This window comes from Caloenas nicobarica, chromosome 4 (assembly GCF_036013445.1).
Source record: "Caloenas nicobarica isolate bCalNic1 chromosome 4, bCalNic1.hap1, whole genome shotgun sequence".
NCBI lineage: Eukaryota > Metazoa > Chordata > Aves > Columbiformes > Columbidae > Caloenas > Caloenas nicobarica.
The window spans coordinates 50245455-50263522 of NC_088248.1; the positions used below are offsets into that span (position 1 = coordinate 50245455).

The following is an 18068-nucleotide window of genomic DNA, read 5'->3' on the forward strand; positions in this document are numbered from 1 at the left end:
GGCCCCGCCGCCGTCCCTCAACCGCTTCCTGCAACGGCCCGGGGCGGGGCGGGCCGGGGCCGCGCCGCCCCCATTGGCTGCAGCCGCCGCTGACGGGCGGCTCGGCCCGCCCTCCGGAACGGGCCCGGGGCTGCGCTGCCGCGGGGAACCGGGGCCGCGGGGGCGCCGATTGCGGCCGGGCTGCGAGAGCCGAGCGGAGCAAAACGTTTCCTTCAGATTGCTCGTGTTCCGCAAACGTGCAGCTCGGTTTTGGAAGATTACACAAAAACAGAAGGTGTAATAAACCGTTTTAATTAGAGAAATCATAAATTTTAATTGGATAAATCATTAAAAAATTCTTCTCGTATACAAAATAATATACACGTGTAAGTAGAAAGCACGGTGAAACACCAGCGTCCATACGCTACATCACGCAAACTGATCATTCACCCCCGTATCATGAGAAGGACCAAAATACTCAACGGTTAAGTGCAAGGGCTGCGAGAGCCGAGGGGAGCAAAACGCTTTGTTGAGATTGCTCGTGTTCTGCAAATATCTGGCTCGGTTTTGGAAGATTACACAAAACCAGAAGGTGTAATAAACTGTTTTAATTAGAGAAATCATAAATTTTAATTGGATAAATCATTACAAAAATTCTTCTCGTATACAAAATAATATATACACACGTAAGTAGAAAGCACGGTGAAACACCAGCGTCCATACGCTACATCACGCAAACTGATCATTCACCCCCGTATCATGAGAAGGACCAAAATACTCAATGGTTAAGTGCAAAACAAACCCCTGTGCTGAGTGACATCATCCCCCCAGTAAAGAACGTCTTTGGAACGCTTGTCAGGTACTGGTTTCCATGTGTCCTCTGCCTCGGCAGTTCACTACATCTGCTCTCACAGGCTGTTTAAAAACCAGCGTGGCCGCGGTTACGGTCACCCTGCGGAACTGCCCCCTCTGACACACGAGAGACTCCAAAAACCTGCACCAAGGATGACAGAACCGCAACCGAGAAGATTCATCTTCTGCAAATTCTCTTCTACTGTGTCTCTAAACAGAGAACCTTCCATGATTTTCCCAGTCTAGGGATAAACAAGGAGTTTTCATCAATGAATACTGACTTTGGTGCAGAAGAGATAATGCAGAGAATGGGTCTGTTTATCTCTGCTGCTGAGCATGAGTCATTCCTCCACCGCAGCTTTCTCCACCGGTTTTTGTGCTTGCAGTCATAAAGCAGCGACTGCTTTTAATTATCAACAGGGAAGCACAGAAAGACAATACACAATTTGCCTCCCTCGGAAGTGACTCAAAGAAAAGAGACTAGGAAAAAAAAATACGCTTAAATATTAAACGAGGCATGAAATACAGTAGTTCAAATAATTCTCTGCACCCTCCTTTCACTACGGAGTTTTATGTATATGTATTCTGGCTTGCTGCACAACAGCGAGCATTTTATGCATAAGATACAATTATAAAACAGAAAAGAGCCAATTAGCATATCTTCGCTTTAAGATCCTCAACAAACCTTTTTTTTTTAGCTTGTACAATAAGCAGAGACCTTACATTTCCCCTTATAAATTGGTAACATGGATGAGATCACCATTAAAATGATGAGCTTTTAAGCTGGAATTAGATAAAATGTGCAATTTTACCTTGGCTTTAGTAAAACGTAAATCTCTTATTCCCTTAAAGAAAACATTTCCCAGTTTGCATTAAACATACTTTAGAAGAAATACTCTAAAAAATAAATGGTATTAATGCTTTTCGATGCCTCGGGTAGGAGCTGAAGTTTTTCTGATAGAACTCATGACACAAAACAGCAGCCAGTGCCTGGTTAAAAAGAACATACATCACTACGCACCACCACGTCACATTGTGAAATCCAAGCGTGATGGCCATAGATACATATATCAGGAGTTCTGCAAAATAATGAGGGCAAGAAACGCTCTCAAACCAGTCTCCAAAAGGTACACTGTGGCTCAGACTTATGACCTTTCCTGCGAACAAACGGAAATAAATTTAGTTGAGAACAACATGCATTAAACTTTTCTACTCACAATTACAGAACAACATGCTCATTAAAATTATCATCTCATCCACCTCTATCTGATCTGGCAGCTTTGCACTTCTTAAAGAAATAAAGATGCCACCTCTGGCTGTTGGCACAAATGCAGAGCAAGGAAACCTGTTTGTAGCCCACATGGAGACAGACGGAAGGTCCCTGCAGAGTAGCACAAGTCCTAAACCTTAGCATGTGTCTGTCCTTAGGATATCAGAAGCCAGACCTTCAGTTTAAGTTCTATAAAACTATATATACAGACACAGAGAAACACGCCCCACTCAGCCATACGATCCCTTTTCTTAACAGCCTCATTTAATCTACCGAAAGTCTTAACAGAGAACACTCCACTAAAGGAACTGAAAAATGCACGTGGTTTAAGGTATTAGAACCCTATTGAAATAACTAGGAAAAAATTACCTAAGTAAAGCGTTGGCAGAAATGAAAGCTCTTACCCGATTCACTTTTTCTAAGATTAGCTAGAATCACAAGACATCTGTGTTGGTGAAGAGAGGCCCAAATGTACATCACAACTCCTACGATGTGATACCAGGAGATCTGCACAGAAAGCTCTTTTCCTGAATGAAATACGTTCCATTAGTATGTGACCAAGAAATACCTTCCCAAGCACCGTCCCAAAATATTATATAAATTTTTTAAATGTTCCTGTCTTAAAAAATTTTAGTAGTGGGCCTCTAATCCCCTGAAAGATGCTTTTAAATCCTGCATCATTTAAGTGCTCAGCTGGTAGTTCATTTCCTTCAACCACTAAAAAGATCTCATTTTTAATCCAGAAGCTTGAGGTACACTGGTACAGAATTGATAGTCTAAGACCTCAATGTTCAACACAACTTATAATTATCCTAATTAAAGATGATGTCATGGCTCAGGTCAACATGTAAGTACACAGCTGTTTGTCTTGTTTGCAGTAAATGATATATATACATAAATTTGGGCCTTCAAAAAAGTTTTAACTATATTAAGGATAAATTCCAATGGACAAGCCAATACCTCATGTCTGAGAATCTACAAGATGTGAAAAGTAGAGAACAGGTCCAGAAAGAGAAAGTCTTTATCTACACATAGGAGATCTGAAGGCTCTTTTTAAAAAAAATCACTGGATTAAACTAGAGCTGATGTGGTTGGAAATGGTTAAAAACTTCACTAAAGTCAGATACTGGGCAATGACCACCTTACAAATATTAGTAATGGTAATGACAGCTCACGATTCACTGTGCAGGGGAACAGCAGCTCAGTTGTGAGACTCAGTGGAATGTGTTGGCAGAAACAGGACATACAATTAAAATTTCTGCTGTATTAATGGAGATATTACAGTACTGAGGGAAGGAAGAGACTGACTGATGCAAGGCAGAGCAGCGGCGAGTTCTCAATGGAAAACAAAGGAGGTGGCCAAGACAGCCTTGCAGATTCATCTTACATGAAAGCTTAAAACAAACAAAAAAACACCCTCCAGTTTAAGAACTGAAGTTGCATAGTGGCATTTGGGAACTGGTACCTATTACTGTCCTTCATAAAGCATACGTATCTCCAAGCAAAACTGATCAGTAATGATCCTGAAAGTATCAATGTTGGATGTCTTTCAGGAAATAACAGTGGTGGTTAACACGAAAGCGTGGGTCAGTGTCTGTGTGTATGTATAAAGCTGGTCCATTATATGATCTACTGAAATGCAGTTACTTTGAAATATGCCAGTATTTTTATGCTTCATCGGTTAAACACCCTTCTAACACAAGCAGCCCTCTATGAAACCGCGTGAACCATTTGCCATGATGGAAACAAACGGGAGCAAAAATGAGTCTTTGGTAATAACTAAGCAAGCACTTACCATTCCTGACATTAGTAGGCACTTGACACAGCACTGTTGAGCCGACGGCAACGTAGTAAACAATTCCAAAGCAATACTGCACGATATGGATGACGCCACTGGAAAACACGCTGGTCCAGAGGCATTCTGCAAGTCTTCGACAGCTATGCAGCCAAAGCAGCAGGAGAACCAGGAGTGCAGAAAAGTGCTCACTACCTGCTTGCACATAAAAAATAGCAACTTTGAGACAGATAGGAACAACTTAACCCTGACAGGCCTTCGAAAAGGCTATTTTTTCCTCTCTCCACTGCAAAAATCTTACCCTCATTTTAAATTAACTGAGCACTGGGGAAAATATTTGTACATCTGAGGCACTGCTGACCACAGCAAGATTACTTCTAGAAGGTGCTAATGGCCCTTTCTACTGAAAGGACTGCTGAAAGCCATCTTATCCATAAATTAGAATTAGAAATCTCGAATAATGACAAAGGGACTTGGTATTCCAGGAAAGTCACTTGGAGCCTAGTTTAAGAGCAGCTAATGAAGTAGCACTCAAAAAATACAAATTCAGCAAAGAGCGGTAGTGCAGCTTTCTGTATTTAAAAGGCTGCTTCATAATAGCTGGAATACTTGCCTGTGTCCTCGCTCTGAGAATCTCTGCCAAGAGCATGGTGCATGTGCTGAATCCATGATGGGAGCGACTCTCCAAGGAACTCAGCTCGGAAAAGCCAGATCAGCAGAAAGCCATTCCAGAGCACAGAAACCACATAAAAGTGAGTAAACCACCTGTAGGAACAAGAAGGGTCTTCATTAACATTCTCATCATTCCTTAGTTGGAAATGTAGCCATAGGACACGCTTGCCTCATGGTGAGTACATTCCCTTTCGGTCCCCACATCAACGATCAGAGAACTCTGGACTCCAGTGGTACCACTGGGGAACAACCCAAACACCTTCTTCTGATGTCTGGAACAACCCCTCACTTAGCTTACCTTACATACCACAGCTGCACTAAAGAGGAGAAAGTGTAAACAGCACATTGCAAGGTATTCCTCAATGCTTACAACTGTAATAATGCGCACAATTTTTTCTTTATAATTCATGCTATTGGAAGAACATCCGAAATAATTTTCTCGGCATTTCCAGGCTGTTATGCCTAGCAGCACCCGCCACTTTCCTCGATTCTAGTGGATGCATTACATGACATTAATGACAAACGCAAACGGTAAAAGGCACTCAGAAGTAATCACTCAGCTGTACACTAAAATATCTTGTCCCTCTGCAAATTCAAGGCCTGCGATAATCACAGAAAAAGGAGAAACCAGCAATATTATTGAGTGATTACAAGGCAAGACCACACGTTTTTTTGAAGAAAACAAATAACCCCCCAATCCCATAATGCTCTTAAAAAAGAACATTATGCATTACTGAAACACAAGACACTATGGTCAAGACAGGTAACTGGATGGAGTTAAACATTCTATGATATCCAGCTCAAACTAGGTGATCTAGTATTTCTTTTTTAAACTATAAGTCCTTCTGGCTATGAATAAAAATCAGGACCTCAGGAAACACCTGCAAAGAGATGAAATACATACCACGCTAAGATGCTGATGGCCTTGTCTTGACAAGTTAACTATTGGTACAAAACTGAGCTATAACTGTATAGTCAGAGAACTGGCTACATTTCTCTTGAACACGCAACTTTTCTTTTGGAGTCTGGGGGTACAACACGCTTGCTTAGTGAAACTAAATAAACTAAATAAAGTGACCCTTCCCAAAGCAGCTCGGGTGTCTCTCAACAGCAGAGGCCAAGTAAGAAGCACAGAGGTAATGAGCATCCCTGCATGCTCCAGAGCGCCTTGCCCATTAGTGGTTGGCAGCCCTTTCAGACAACCACTCCTCCCCCTCCTCCTCGGTTCCTTCTCGTACCAAGCAGAGACAGCAACATGATTTGCATGCTTTGCAACAGCAGAAGTAAAATTTAGCCCCACTCTCTCATTTTCTGCTTAGAAGACAAATATAACTTGTATATTGATAAAAACTCACGGCCACCTCCAAGTTTCAAGCTCTTTCCTTGCTGTCCTGTTACTTGGTAGACTTCTGTCTCATCACTCCCCAGAGAACCTTCTCCACATGTGTTGCTTGTTGCTACCAGCACACAAACAAGCCCTGCCAGCTTAGCAGATACATGCCCTGCGAGCTTTCAGCAACCTCGATTACACTGGGGATATATCTGACCTACAGAGCGATCCAGCACTGCAGTAAGTACGTGTCATCCCTCAAGGACTGGAATGTTCAGTATTTGCCAAACCAACCCAAAATCATTTATAACATCTGACCTGATGGAATGGCAAAGTTAAAACCAAGCTCAGGCTAGTGAAAATGCAATGCTTGTTTGGAAACAAGACACAGATTAATGGAAATAGAAAATGCCTCAACAGCTACCTTCAGGATCTTCCCTATTCCTTCAGCTAGCAGGGTTACACATTCACTACTCGAGTAATAGAATCATGTTGTAGATGTCGAGAGCTCGAGAACAATTCCTTGAAAAAGTCACGTTTTTCAGACACCTTCTTCCCTATTTAGTGGGAAACTTCTGTTGGTTAAAGGTCAACTCAGAGAACCTACCTCAAGAATGTGGCACTTGGCAATGCGCTGCAATTAAAGCCAAAGCCTTTATGAGGGCTTATTTTCACCGAGGATATTGCAGAATTTAAACATATCCCTAGGAATTTTCTGTAACCAGAAGCCTGATAACCAAGATACTACATTATAGCCTTTGCATGAATAATACGCTGCGTCACAAAACTTCTTTTAATATTTGGCTTGAAAGCTACGTATGCAAAATGTGCCAGTGATAACAAGATCGATACATTAGCGGTATATCAGATTTTTGGGTTAAGTAGCTTCCCAGTCCTGTCTTGCTGGCCTTGCAAGATCCTGTTGTGTTCAAGTCAAACGCTAGTTCTAGTCACGAATCTCAGCAGATCAAAAACGATGAGATCCTGGTAACATATAGAAAGCTGTAGGTTTTTCTCTTCCCCACTTCTATCCTATTATATATCTATTAAAAGATGTATTTGGGTAATGTAGCAGTTCTTTTGCCTTACTACAGACTGTTCACACAGTGTCCAGCCAGTTACATTAAAACGCTGTTCTGCTTTATGAAGAAACCTTGAAGGAAGAAGGCGACGACTGAGAATCGGTTACAGACAGTAAACCGGCAGTATATTTGCATAGTCACAGTTACACTGGGGAGCCCCTATACCCAGGTCCCTGCCCTCAATCTTGCAGGAAGGGTTGATTTGCAGCTACTGCATGCGACTGGGATTCAAGGAATTAGGCTTTTGTTCCCATTTGGAACACACGGACTCGCAGTCTCTACGCTCCTCAGCTCCCCACCTGTAAAAACAGAATAAAACTCCCCAAAATAAATTGAGCCCAACCCCACAGAAATACGCAACGCTATTTGCATATGCTGTTTATTTTCTACATCTTCAGCCGAACGAAGTGAAACGCGCAGACAGCCGCTGCCGCGCTGCCGCGGCACAACGCGTGCGGCACCCGACCCGCAGGCACGGCGGCGGGCACCGGAGCGCCGCCCCCTCACCTCTTGGGCACCTGGAGGAGGCGCAGCCAGGCCGGGCGCTGCCCGCAGCCGCGCTTCGTCTTCCCGTAGCGGATGAGATCCTGGAAGAGGCCGGAGACGACGCCAAAGCCGCCGCCGGACGGCCGCGCCGCAGCCCGCCGCACCAGCACCAGCAGCAGCGCCGCCAGAAAGGCGGCGGCCAGCAGGGCCCACGCGGCGCCCAGCACCGCCGCCATGGCCCCGCCCCCGGCTCGGCCCCGCCCCCCGGCTCGGCCCCGCCCCCCGGCTCCCCCCGCCGCGGAGGGGGTTTCGAAAGGAGCCGCGGGTGCGGCAGTGGCGGTCGCTGCGCTGCTTGCCCGCAGGTGGCGGCCAGAGCAGAGCGGGAAGGGACACACAGCCCCCCACACCCCCGCAGAAACAACTTCCCCACAAGCTGCCCGAGTTCTCACCGATTTGCCGTTCCGGGGCTCCTCCCAATTGCACGCTTACCCGTCAGCCGCCTCCGTGCTGCGTGGATGTGGGGTCCTGCGTTCAGAATTTTATTCTACACAATATTATCGGGTTTATCGTTACAAGAAAGGAAAGGCTTTCCTTGCCTTGCTTTTGCCCTGATAAATCAATAAGTCAACCAGCTCGGCACCAAAAGGAGGTGGTTCCCTCCGGCTCCAGTCCTATCTGCATCCCCCTTCTGTGCATGCGGGGCTGCAGGTTGAGCCTTCCCTTCGTAAGAGACACTCAAGTGTTACTCAGCAGGCATTCAGGTGTTGGCTTATCTGACTAAATATCACTGACTCACTGCCTCCGAGGAGATACTGGATGATATTTCAAACTTTTCATAACATGCAAGAGAAAAGTAACAATGTTCAGTGTGGGCATAGTTATGCTAGTACTTATTAATGCTCTTGAGCGGAGTAAGATTTTAAGTCAGGACGCCCACGAAAAAAATACTTGGGCTGTATTTCCAAGTCTTTAAATATAGTACAACCTAATTTTATTAGTCTTTAGTGCTAATTCAAACAATCACGAAATCAGCAGATAAAGAGAACAAAGCAATGGCCACCACCTTGCAGCTCACTGAGATTCAGGCCTGAAGCACACATGGGTTTTTGCCTTCAAGAGGAACTTCTGCTGATATTGATGCGCTTCCACAACACCAGGTCTGGCTGCCTGGACGGTGGTACCTCCCAAGGTATATTTAAAGGTGTCGACGACTTTTTCCTAGATGGGACTGAATTATGTCATAAACACTTTAATTGCATCCCAACCAGCTACCAAACCCATATAGGTTTTTTGTTTGTTTTTTGTTTGTTTGTTTTTGTTTGTTTGTTTGTTTTGGTGTAGATCAGGCTTGACTGAAAGACGAATTTTAAATTTTACCCACGTACTTTCATAAACAGAGGTATATACCCTCCCTAAACTATTTTGACATGAATGACTTCGTGTACGGCGAGGATACCTCTTTCTTTTCAGCCTCAGCTCCTCTCTGAAACATGCGGGAGATGCACTGCAGCCTTGTCTCCGCAGGCTCGACCTTCTACAGCTTTCACAAGACAGAAAATGCAAGAGAGAGCAATGGTCTGTCTCATAAAGAGTGTCCTTCCTTTGTCCGACTGAAACCTAGCATAGCTTTGCTCAGCAATTTGGGTGGCCAGTGTGGATGTCATTTTCATGAAATCATGGTCTGGAGTCTGCTGGCTGGATGTATGGCATGGTCCTGCAGCATACTGAGCAGGTCCTTGGCTTTCACCAGACCCAAGTTACAGTTTTCCATGCAGTTTGGGCTTCGAGGGTGTTCGTAAAGCAAAGGGTAGGGAAAGTGGCTATGGTGTCCATGAGACAGTGGAGGCCGGAGGGCCTACAGGTGTGCTGCTAGAGGATGGAGCTGATGAACAACAGCAGGACAAGTACCCAGAGACACACAGTGCATTGTGCTATGTTCTCCTTTGGGGTGACAGGTATCCAACTTTCTGGCACTTCGGTCATCTCAAAAATTTAACTAAGAACCTTGGAGGTATAGTTTTCATGGAGATCAGTGCAGTGACAGATGTTTAGTATCAAATACTCTTCCATCAATCCACCTTTGTTTAAGGAACGCAGGACAGGAAGCCCATATGTGCAGGTCCGTAGTGCACGGTAGGATCAAGGCATCATTTCTCCTTGGCACCCTGTGTCACTATCTGCATTGCATTGACTGCAATGTTAGTAGCAGCAAAGCCAAGCGAGAGGAATGTGGTAGGCACAAGCCAAGTCTTGCTCTGCACTCTTCCAGGGTACATAGGTGGGAAGGGAGAGAAATTGTGTCTGGGGAGAAGTAAAGCTGTAACAGACAGAGCTGATCACTTAGTATCTGTCTTAGTCCTTGGCTCCAGCACTGCTACCATGTGGGGTTTCCTGTGGGGCAAGTAAGAGCCACAGCATGAATGCCGTGCTCACAGACCAGCCCACGGCAGGGACCATATGCAGCAGCTTAAGGGTGAGGAAAGCACTGTGGTCCACAATGTTTTGGTGAACACTTGCTCAAAAATTGCTTCAGCATACTATGAAAAAGCTGCAGAGTCCACCCATCAGCAACTTCCCCTCAAGTCCCACAGTGTCCCCATGAGATATCATAATTGCTGTGGTTATCACAGTGAACCATAATTTGTAGGTGGCAGATTCAACGGTGGAAGAAAGGTAACATATTTTTGCACCAATCCTTCCTTTGCATGTGGGTGCTGGTTCTGTTCCTGCTATAATGCCAACCAGTTTGAAGTTATATGGGTAGGCGCTGGGTGGGTCATTCAGAAATGTTTTGAAGGATGCTAGGTCGGACATTTGGGAAAGCTGGTGATCACCAGAGGGCTGTGAAGTTGCATCCCCCAGGTTTTCTTGGCTGTGCAGTTAGTGTTTCCTGAACACCCAAGACACCCTCCCCTGCCAGCTGGCTCCAGACACAGCTGGTCCTACAGCAGTGCAGGGAAGCAGGATCCAACCTCCAGATGTGGTCAGCTTGATGGCTATTTCCTCAGAGTTCAGATAATTGGAGGAAGAAGGGAATGAATACAGCTGTGAGGCTGGGAAATGATTTGAAGGAGATAGGAATCGGCAGTTGGTTGTCTTAAATATACCAGCTATATTTATATTTGCAAGTTGAGGACAAGGTGTAAGTTATACTCTGCTACTTCTCTGTGTATAGGTTTTGCACAGCCGCAAAAGCCCTTCTCTCTAGGATTTTTTTTCCCCGGTGCTGTACATATGTGGCACATTGTATCATCCGTGTCCGGTCGTGATTTTCCCACTTTCTAGGCGAATAGTTCCCTCTAGGTGGCACCAGCACTCTGTGGTTCCCCCGAAACACGCCCGCCCTGCGCTCGGCTCCAGCTGCCCGGGAGAGCCCGGGAGATCCTCAGCATCCTCCGAGCATCCTCCGAGCATCCTGTGAGCAAGCGCTGCGCGGCTCTCACCTCACAATCCTACCTGGTGTTAGCAATTTGTAACAGTCGATATACTGACAACATTTGTAGGGTTTGTAATTTTACAAGTATAAAACGTTTGTGATTGCATGTTAGCTTTTCATGGCAAATGTGTGACACTTATCCCATCTTAATGAGTGGAGTTCAGCTTATCTCACTTTACCACCTAAGAACTAACTGGCTGAAACTAGTTATGTGACTTTCTAGTGTAACTGATGGAGCTGGGTATGTCCTGAGTGTCAGGATTTTTCTTCCTAAACACAGATGTCTCAGCTGTTGAGCTGAATTGTCTGCCCTGGTGAAGATCCTCTTGGTGGAAAGAGAATCTTAAAGGATTCAGAATAAAAATGAGTATAAATTATTTAACCTCCTGGATCTGGAGTTGGTTTGATGAGTGTCATGCAGAGGCTTTCGCTGAGATAAAAAAAGGACTTTTCCACAAAGGCCTGGGCCAAGTGAGAGAGTTATCTGGAAATGTAACCGCTTTGTGTTTCCTGCCTGTTAGAGGAGACCTGCCAGGACCATTTATAGGTTGCTGTGAGACATCACTTATTACAAAACTTGTTCACCAAGGAGAATGGAGAGAGAGCCTGAAAAGGTGCATTGCCAAAGGCAGGAAGGAGAGCCAAAGCTTGGCTTTACCCTATAGAAAATGCTGGAATGAACAGACAAGAGCTCAGATTTAAGTAGCACAAAGTTAGTCTTGTGTGGGCCACTGTGGACCATAACATCTAATAGCGCTTTGTGAAATGCCTGTAGGGGTGTGAGAGCAAAGGTCTGCTTCAGAGATTTCCAACCTAGACCATCATATTGTTCAAGGAGCTTTATCTGCATGAGGGACAAAACTCAGCATCGCTTAATGGCCAGCCCAGAGCAGATTTCACAGCAAGACTGGACTTAATAGACTTACCCACTGATTTTATGTGGTGATTTTGGTTTATTTTTTTAATTTATTAGGGATAATAGGGAAATTATTCAGTTACTCAGATACTTGTTGCTGGTTGATTTGTTCAGATTTTTTTCCAAGGAAGATTTTAATTTGCTAACTAAGCCCAAAAAGCTTTGTGAGCAAAATAACTACAGGTGGGTACCCTGGTAATCTCTGTGAGACAGGATTCAATGTGAATTTAGGATAAGGGCAACCTTGAAAGTACAAATCAGGCCACTCTCCTTCAGACCTTTTTCAAAATACTTAAAGCCAACATGGGTGAGGACCTAAAATCTAGATATTCGGTTATGGGACACAATACTCTATGTTAATTAAGTTGGTTGGTACCAGCGGATCTAGGAACTTTAATTAGTAAAGGATTCTTTGGTTCAGCTAATTAGCATAATGAGGTAAAGTCACATACTTCCATGATTTCTGGGAAAATAAATGAAGAAAGCCAATAGATTGCTACATTTTGAAGGTAAAAATACTAGCCTGTGCTCTACTGGTTTTAATCATTGGAAGATAACTCCAAGATACTGGGGCCAAGAAACCATAAATCACAGAGCACAAAAAACCCCCGAGTGCTTAGAGATATGAGAAGCTTGCACTGAAATGCACTTCCCACCATTCAAAGATCACTACGTGCCCTTGGCTTTCAAATTAGAAAATGTGAGTGTTTCCACTAGCTGACAGAAAGCAGGAATTACTCTCTGATAAGACGAAAGCTCCTGTGCAGGATTGGTGCTGTACTCCTGGGATAAACATTGCTATGTTTGCATAGTTCTTAACGTATAATTCATACATGTGAATCTGTAGACTTCGGGGTGTGATTTCTATGCCTCTTAGAGCCATGATAATTATATGTATGATTTATTCACTATTCAGCTATATTATTTGCTGAATTTTCACTGATCACAGCTATCAAGTATCTTGACAACATAGTCAACTAGGAATCTGAGACAGTCTGGAGCTTCACCCTGGGAATAAAAGCAGCTTTGTTATGGCTTGTGTGATACGGTATTGATCCCAGGCTGACCATGTGCTGTGAAGACTAAGTCTGGGCACGTTGTTGTTTGCTATATGAACCTGCATTTGGATTTAAAAAAACTTATCATTATCTAAGGAAGTTTGTAACAGAGAAAACTATGTGGAGTTCATAATTATCACTTCAATCATTTTGATTTGCAGAATAGCCTCATAAGAAATAAATACACCTTTGCTTAAGGTTATAGGTAAGTTGTGATTATCATGAGAGCAGGGAAGATGACTTAAAATTCCTAGGGATGAATCAATAGTACTTCCTTTGTCAAAGGGCACCAGTCCATGATATAACCCCAGGGCTTGGCAGAAGCAGAATTCAGACCTTTAATAGTAGCAAATATTTGTCTGACTCTGTACCAAAATCCTCATACTCACCCGTCTCTGCTCTGTCTTTTACATACTGTTTTACGTTGTTTTAGAAATATGCCAGAACCTATTTGCATGCAAAATGATCAGGGTTTTCCTGGAATAGATATCTCATTTAGGCATGGGTTCAAAAGTAGAAGTTTTTCCCTGAAATTCCTGTTAAAACTTTCAGACTCAAATGCAAGAGCTGAGAGTTCAGGGGCATCGACTGCCTGCCAGAGGAGAAAGACCAATGTTGAAGAAAGCCATGGAGGGAACTTAGTTTTAACAGGGCTATCAGCTGAAGAGGGAAAGCTCTGAGTAAACTTGGCAGGCAATGAGAAAGGCAATAGAAACATTTATAACTCACAATTGGGAAGGGTCAAAATTTCCTCAAGGAAACAAAGACCTTCTATACACTGCTTTATGAACTCTGTGGAAATGGATGGCATTAGCTGCCCTTTCCTAAGCCCTCTGGAACAGTGAATGGAAAGTATCTTAATGCTCCTACCTGTCTCATAATAATCAACTGGGAAACAGAAGGGAGTTTGGGATGTAGCTGCTATTCTCTGAGGCTATAGAGGTTCTTCCAGGAGTACAAAAGCTGCTTCAAAACTATCTGCAGAGAAAGACATTGCCTAGACTGCATCTTGCGGACCACTCTGTGGCTCCTTTTCATTTTGAGGTTGTTTTACATTCAGAGGGCCAGCCTGATAGCGTGGCCTGTTTGTGGCCAAACTCCAAAGCAGCCAGGCTGCAACCTGTGTGGCAGCTTATTCAACTTATACAGTTTGGAGAAACTTGGGACAATTGATCTTCTACCACTTGTTACTTAAAGGAGTCATTCACAACAGCAAGGACAAAAACCTACCATTATTTTTTTTCTAAAATGTGTTGTAGAATAATCTTGGCTATGAATTGGCTCTTTATTTTGTGGAAACTGTGTCCCAACTCTAAGACTTCATCTGCCATGGACAAAAAAAAAGGAAAAAAAAAAAACCAGCAAAAGTACTCATGCTTTGGTGTTCCTAGGTAGAGGTAGGTTTGAGATGTTACTGTGGATCTGGTCACATGTCAAATATCCATATGGCCCCATTTGGAAAGAAGAGAGTCCCCATTTTGTATTACAGTTTTATGAACACAGAGAATTGTGAGTGCAACTGAGTTCATTTTAGATACCCAGTGTATACAGGAAATCCCATACCAGGATATTGGAAGAACACTGCATTTATTGTGGGCTGTGGGAATGCTAGTACTGACCAGCAGAAGCACCTTCTCAGATGAGCATCATCCAGAGTAGGTACCTCTCCCTTGGTATGGGACATTAAAGAAATTACCTGTGTTCTAGAGATGATACTGCCTGTTCCAACAAGGCAAACACTAGGTTTGAAAATGCCAGGCTATTGCTGTCTTCCAGGATGCAGATGTGTATTTTTTTCCATGTGTTCTGTGTGTTTTGCTGAGTTGTACCATAACATGAAGACATGGGCTTCCTTCATGTATCTGCACATACTCACTGGCGATCCTGCCTTGGGAAAGATACGGCGGCTCAACGAACCTTTACTGTCCATGACCTGTGACTAGAAAGAAATTCAGATTTTCAACTACTAAGTGCAGTTAACAGCTGTAAAAACAGCTGTAGAAAATCATTTGTCTTGCTAAACTTAAACATATCACAGGGGAAATGAAAGCTGTTTATGAATATTCATTTTTTTTCATTTATCCTTATTGTATAAATATAATTCTCGCAAATTCAGTCTTCCTGATTAACACAGTGCAATATCTGAAAGATTATTTGACATCTTTGTTTTCTTATTAATACAAGTATTCACACATTGTTATGAAGGGCAAAAAGGGGGTAGCATAGGCAGTGTGTAAGGTCTGTGCTAATAGGATATGGTTTGTGCCTCAAACTGCTGAGTTATCTCAGCAGGACCTGATCCTAAACATGTCTGAGCTCAAGCTTTCAGTCCGATGTGCGGGTTGGAAATGAGACAAACTAGTGCTGGCTTTGCAGTATTTCCAAATGAAGGTGTCTTTCTGCAAGAATGTGATTTTATTTAAATGATATTAATTTTATCTGTAGCTTTTAGTTACAAATCCCAGTCTCATTCTGAAGGAAACAGGGAGCGAGAACAGAATCAGCTCCCCTTTAGCTCACACATCTTCTTTTATTCTGGCAAACCCTTACTTTGCTGTGTACTTATTCCTTTGCTGGCATATGTTTAAGTTTGTATACTCCTTTTTGCCAGCTGTTTGATTAATTTTTACTTGGCTTGCTTTTGTAATTGATTTTTTGTAGTAACAGTTTTTTAAAGGAAATTTTTTCCCCAGTGTTTCTTGACAGAAAAATCTCTAGTAAATATTTATCCGGAAAGTGTTATATTAGTAATTTTCTCAACAAATATTTATTAGAGTCTTAACACTACAAAATCTGATAAAATTGTGATAAGTATTGACTACAGTCAAGACAGAAACAGTGCCTGCAGAGCGCTGTCTGCTGCAAGCATGTTCAGATGCAGCTAATCAGTGATAAATACCTGGTGATTTTTAGGTAGGAGGGCTGAGCTTTCCATACCTACCAGATCTGTCATATGTGTGATGGTGCAGGATTAGCTCCTGAGTTGGGGGCACAGAATTATGAGGCAAATCTCTTAAAAAGGCAGCAACCAAACCAGGGGAGCTGGAGGTTGGCATTGCTTTTAAAGTGCTTCTAAAGATACACTGCATCTTCTCCCAGTGGAAACAGTCCTCTCGGTTTGATGGACATGTGAGAAGGCAGGAGGGCTTCTTGTGATACAGCCGGGCAAGGATGCCAGTACCCACTTCATTCGTGTCTGTGTGCATGGCTGGGCAAAATAATTAAAAAAAAAAAAAATCTGGAAGTGGTAAAAGCAAACAAAAGGTCATCCGCAAGTTAATTACTTGTAGTGCCTTACCTACAGATTTGCAGTGACATAAGCTGCTCTGTCACTTTCTGAACTAGAGGCTAGAAAAATAAACGATTATGAGCGGGTAGATATGATTGAGGCGTGTGGGGTCTCTGACGATAAATAATCTCAGCCCTTGTGTTCAGAAACTGCAAGCAGCTTTGGCTAACGTCACGACTTACTTGCCAGATTCATTGTGTGCCATTCAGCAATCGAGACAGCACTTAATAAATATTCTTATTTTCCGGACTCAAAACAAAGCTGAGGTCACACAGGGCTGGCACTGTTACCTCAGACGAGATGTGGGCTGCCCTCTCCAAACTGCTGATTTCTTGGCTGTTATTTTAATGAATTCTTACCCTAGCAGGCTTAAAAACCTTTGGAATGAGAGCAACAAAATTAGTATCAAAGCAATAGGGATGTGTTGCATGTGCCTCTGCCCTTCGTTCCAGGAGCACAGAGCAATGAGCTGGCTCTGCTATACCCATGGCTCTGCCGTGCTTTACATGCGGAATACTGTTCCTGCTGGAATCACTCCCAGTTCTCAAGTAGTTAAAGGAAAAAAAAAAAAACCAACAAAAAACAAAGAGAAGATGAAAACGACAGCCATTCGGACCAATATGTAAACAATTCAGGTTTTTCTTTCCAGCCACACAGCCCATAGATGAGAGAGGAAATACAGCCAAGGTAGGATCACTAAACCTTCTAGACTGACTTGTCAGAGCCAGCGCTCAGGGTAGGTAGGGCACAGGGCAATTAGTGATGAAGACCTCTCCTGCACTGCCAGTTATTTACACCATTTCAGAAGGCTGTAAGTGGCCCCCTCTCCTGCTGTCCCTGACAGGGTCACAGGGACAGAAGCCCAGGGTGTCACATACAATGAGTCTGTGCCTGGTGGCTTGGCCTGGCGAGGTGCATGAATGCTACTGGCCAAGAGGATGGACCGTGGCACATCTTGGCTCTAACTGGGTGAGAGTGACTCTCCCTGATTCCTTCAAATTCCATTATCTTGTGGCTGACTTAGGCCTTATTTCAGGAGCTTCTCCCTATTCAGCAAAGGATTAAACCCAAGCTTAAGTGACTTTACTGAACAGGGATAGAGTTAAGCTCAGGACCTTCCTCATATTTCTTAACATGATAGTCAGAAGTCTGGCTGTCATGAGCGGTGTATATAAGAACTATGAAGCCCCAGCGAGTGGCCAGCCTGCTGCTCATCCCTCCTGCATTTTGGTGGGACCATGTGTGCAACACTCACACCGAGTCCCTCTGCTTGCCCTCAGCCCCTGCCTGACCTGGTGTCTGGAGGATGATGGCGCTTGCTTCCTCCCACCTCTGGAAAAATCACTTTTAACAGTATCTCCTCTGCCTATCGGTTCTCAGTGATCACAAAGTCTGGTGGAAACCTTCAGATTCGGCTTTTCCTACCAAGGCCACCCCTTTGGTTAAATTCAACTCACAACCTGCTCAATGAGCTCCTCTGAAAATCCAGCCTGGCTGGGGAAACATGCATCTAACTTTCAGACTTTCATTTCACCCCGATCCGGACAGTTTAGCTTGCTGTCCTGCCTAATTCACCTCCTGATGGAATCAATGGCTTCCAACTTGTTTGAGGACTTCAGGAAAAGGGGAGTTTAGTTTCCGGTGACCCGTGCCTGAGCGATGTCTGTGCTGGAGAGGCGACTTTGGTGTTTGTCACACCTAAAAATGCTGTGATAGTGGATGTTTTTCTCTGCTCGGTTCCTTCCTTTCATCCGCTTGCGGCATTTGTTTCCACTTACATCTAGAGAGACCTGGAAAGTGATCTGATAAATTAGAAGAGACTACTTAGGAGGAAATGAAAATAACTCTACGTAGCTCTCTGTTGCTTCCTCAGGCCTTTCTGTGACTAGTACTAAGCTGTTAT

General features: G+C 43.7%; 1 protein-coding gene across 1 annotated transcript; it reads right to left on the minus strand.

Annotated features, from left to right (window-relative positions):
- Positions 1-667: 667 nt before the first annotated feature.
- Positions 668-7702, minus strand: SRD5A3 (steroid 5 alpha-reductase 3). Its single transcript, XM_065634437.1, has 5 exons — positions 7488-7702; positions 4510-4661; positions 3897-4094; positions 2506-2628; positions 668-1988 (listed from the first exon to the last, which is right to left on the minus strand). Exons 1-5 carry the CDS (start codon positions 7700-7702, stop codon positions 1729-1731), a joined length of 948 nt encoding a protein of 315 aa, XP_065490509.1. The 3' UTR covers positions 668-1728.
- Positions 7703-18068: the final 10366 nt, after the last annotated feature.

What these genes read in the sequence shown, in the direction of transcription:
- SRD5A3 (XM_065634437.1), bottom strand. Translation starts at nt 7,702, where the DNA reads ATGGCGGCGGTGCTGGGCGCCGCGTGGGCCCTGCTGGCCGCCGCCTTT. An exon ending in CTCCTCCAGGTGCCCAAGAG is followed by an intron (nt 4,662 to 7,487) that starts GTGAGGGGGCGG and finishes TTGTTCCTACAG; the next exon opens with GTGGTTTACTCACTTTTATG. An exon ending in TTCTCAGAGCGAGGACACAG is followed by an intron (nt 4,095 to 4,509) that starts GCAAGTATTCCA and finishes TTTATGTGCAAG; the next exon opens with CAGGTAGTGAGCACTTTTCT.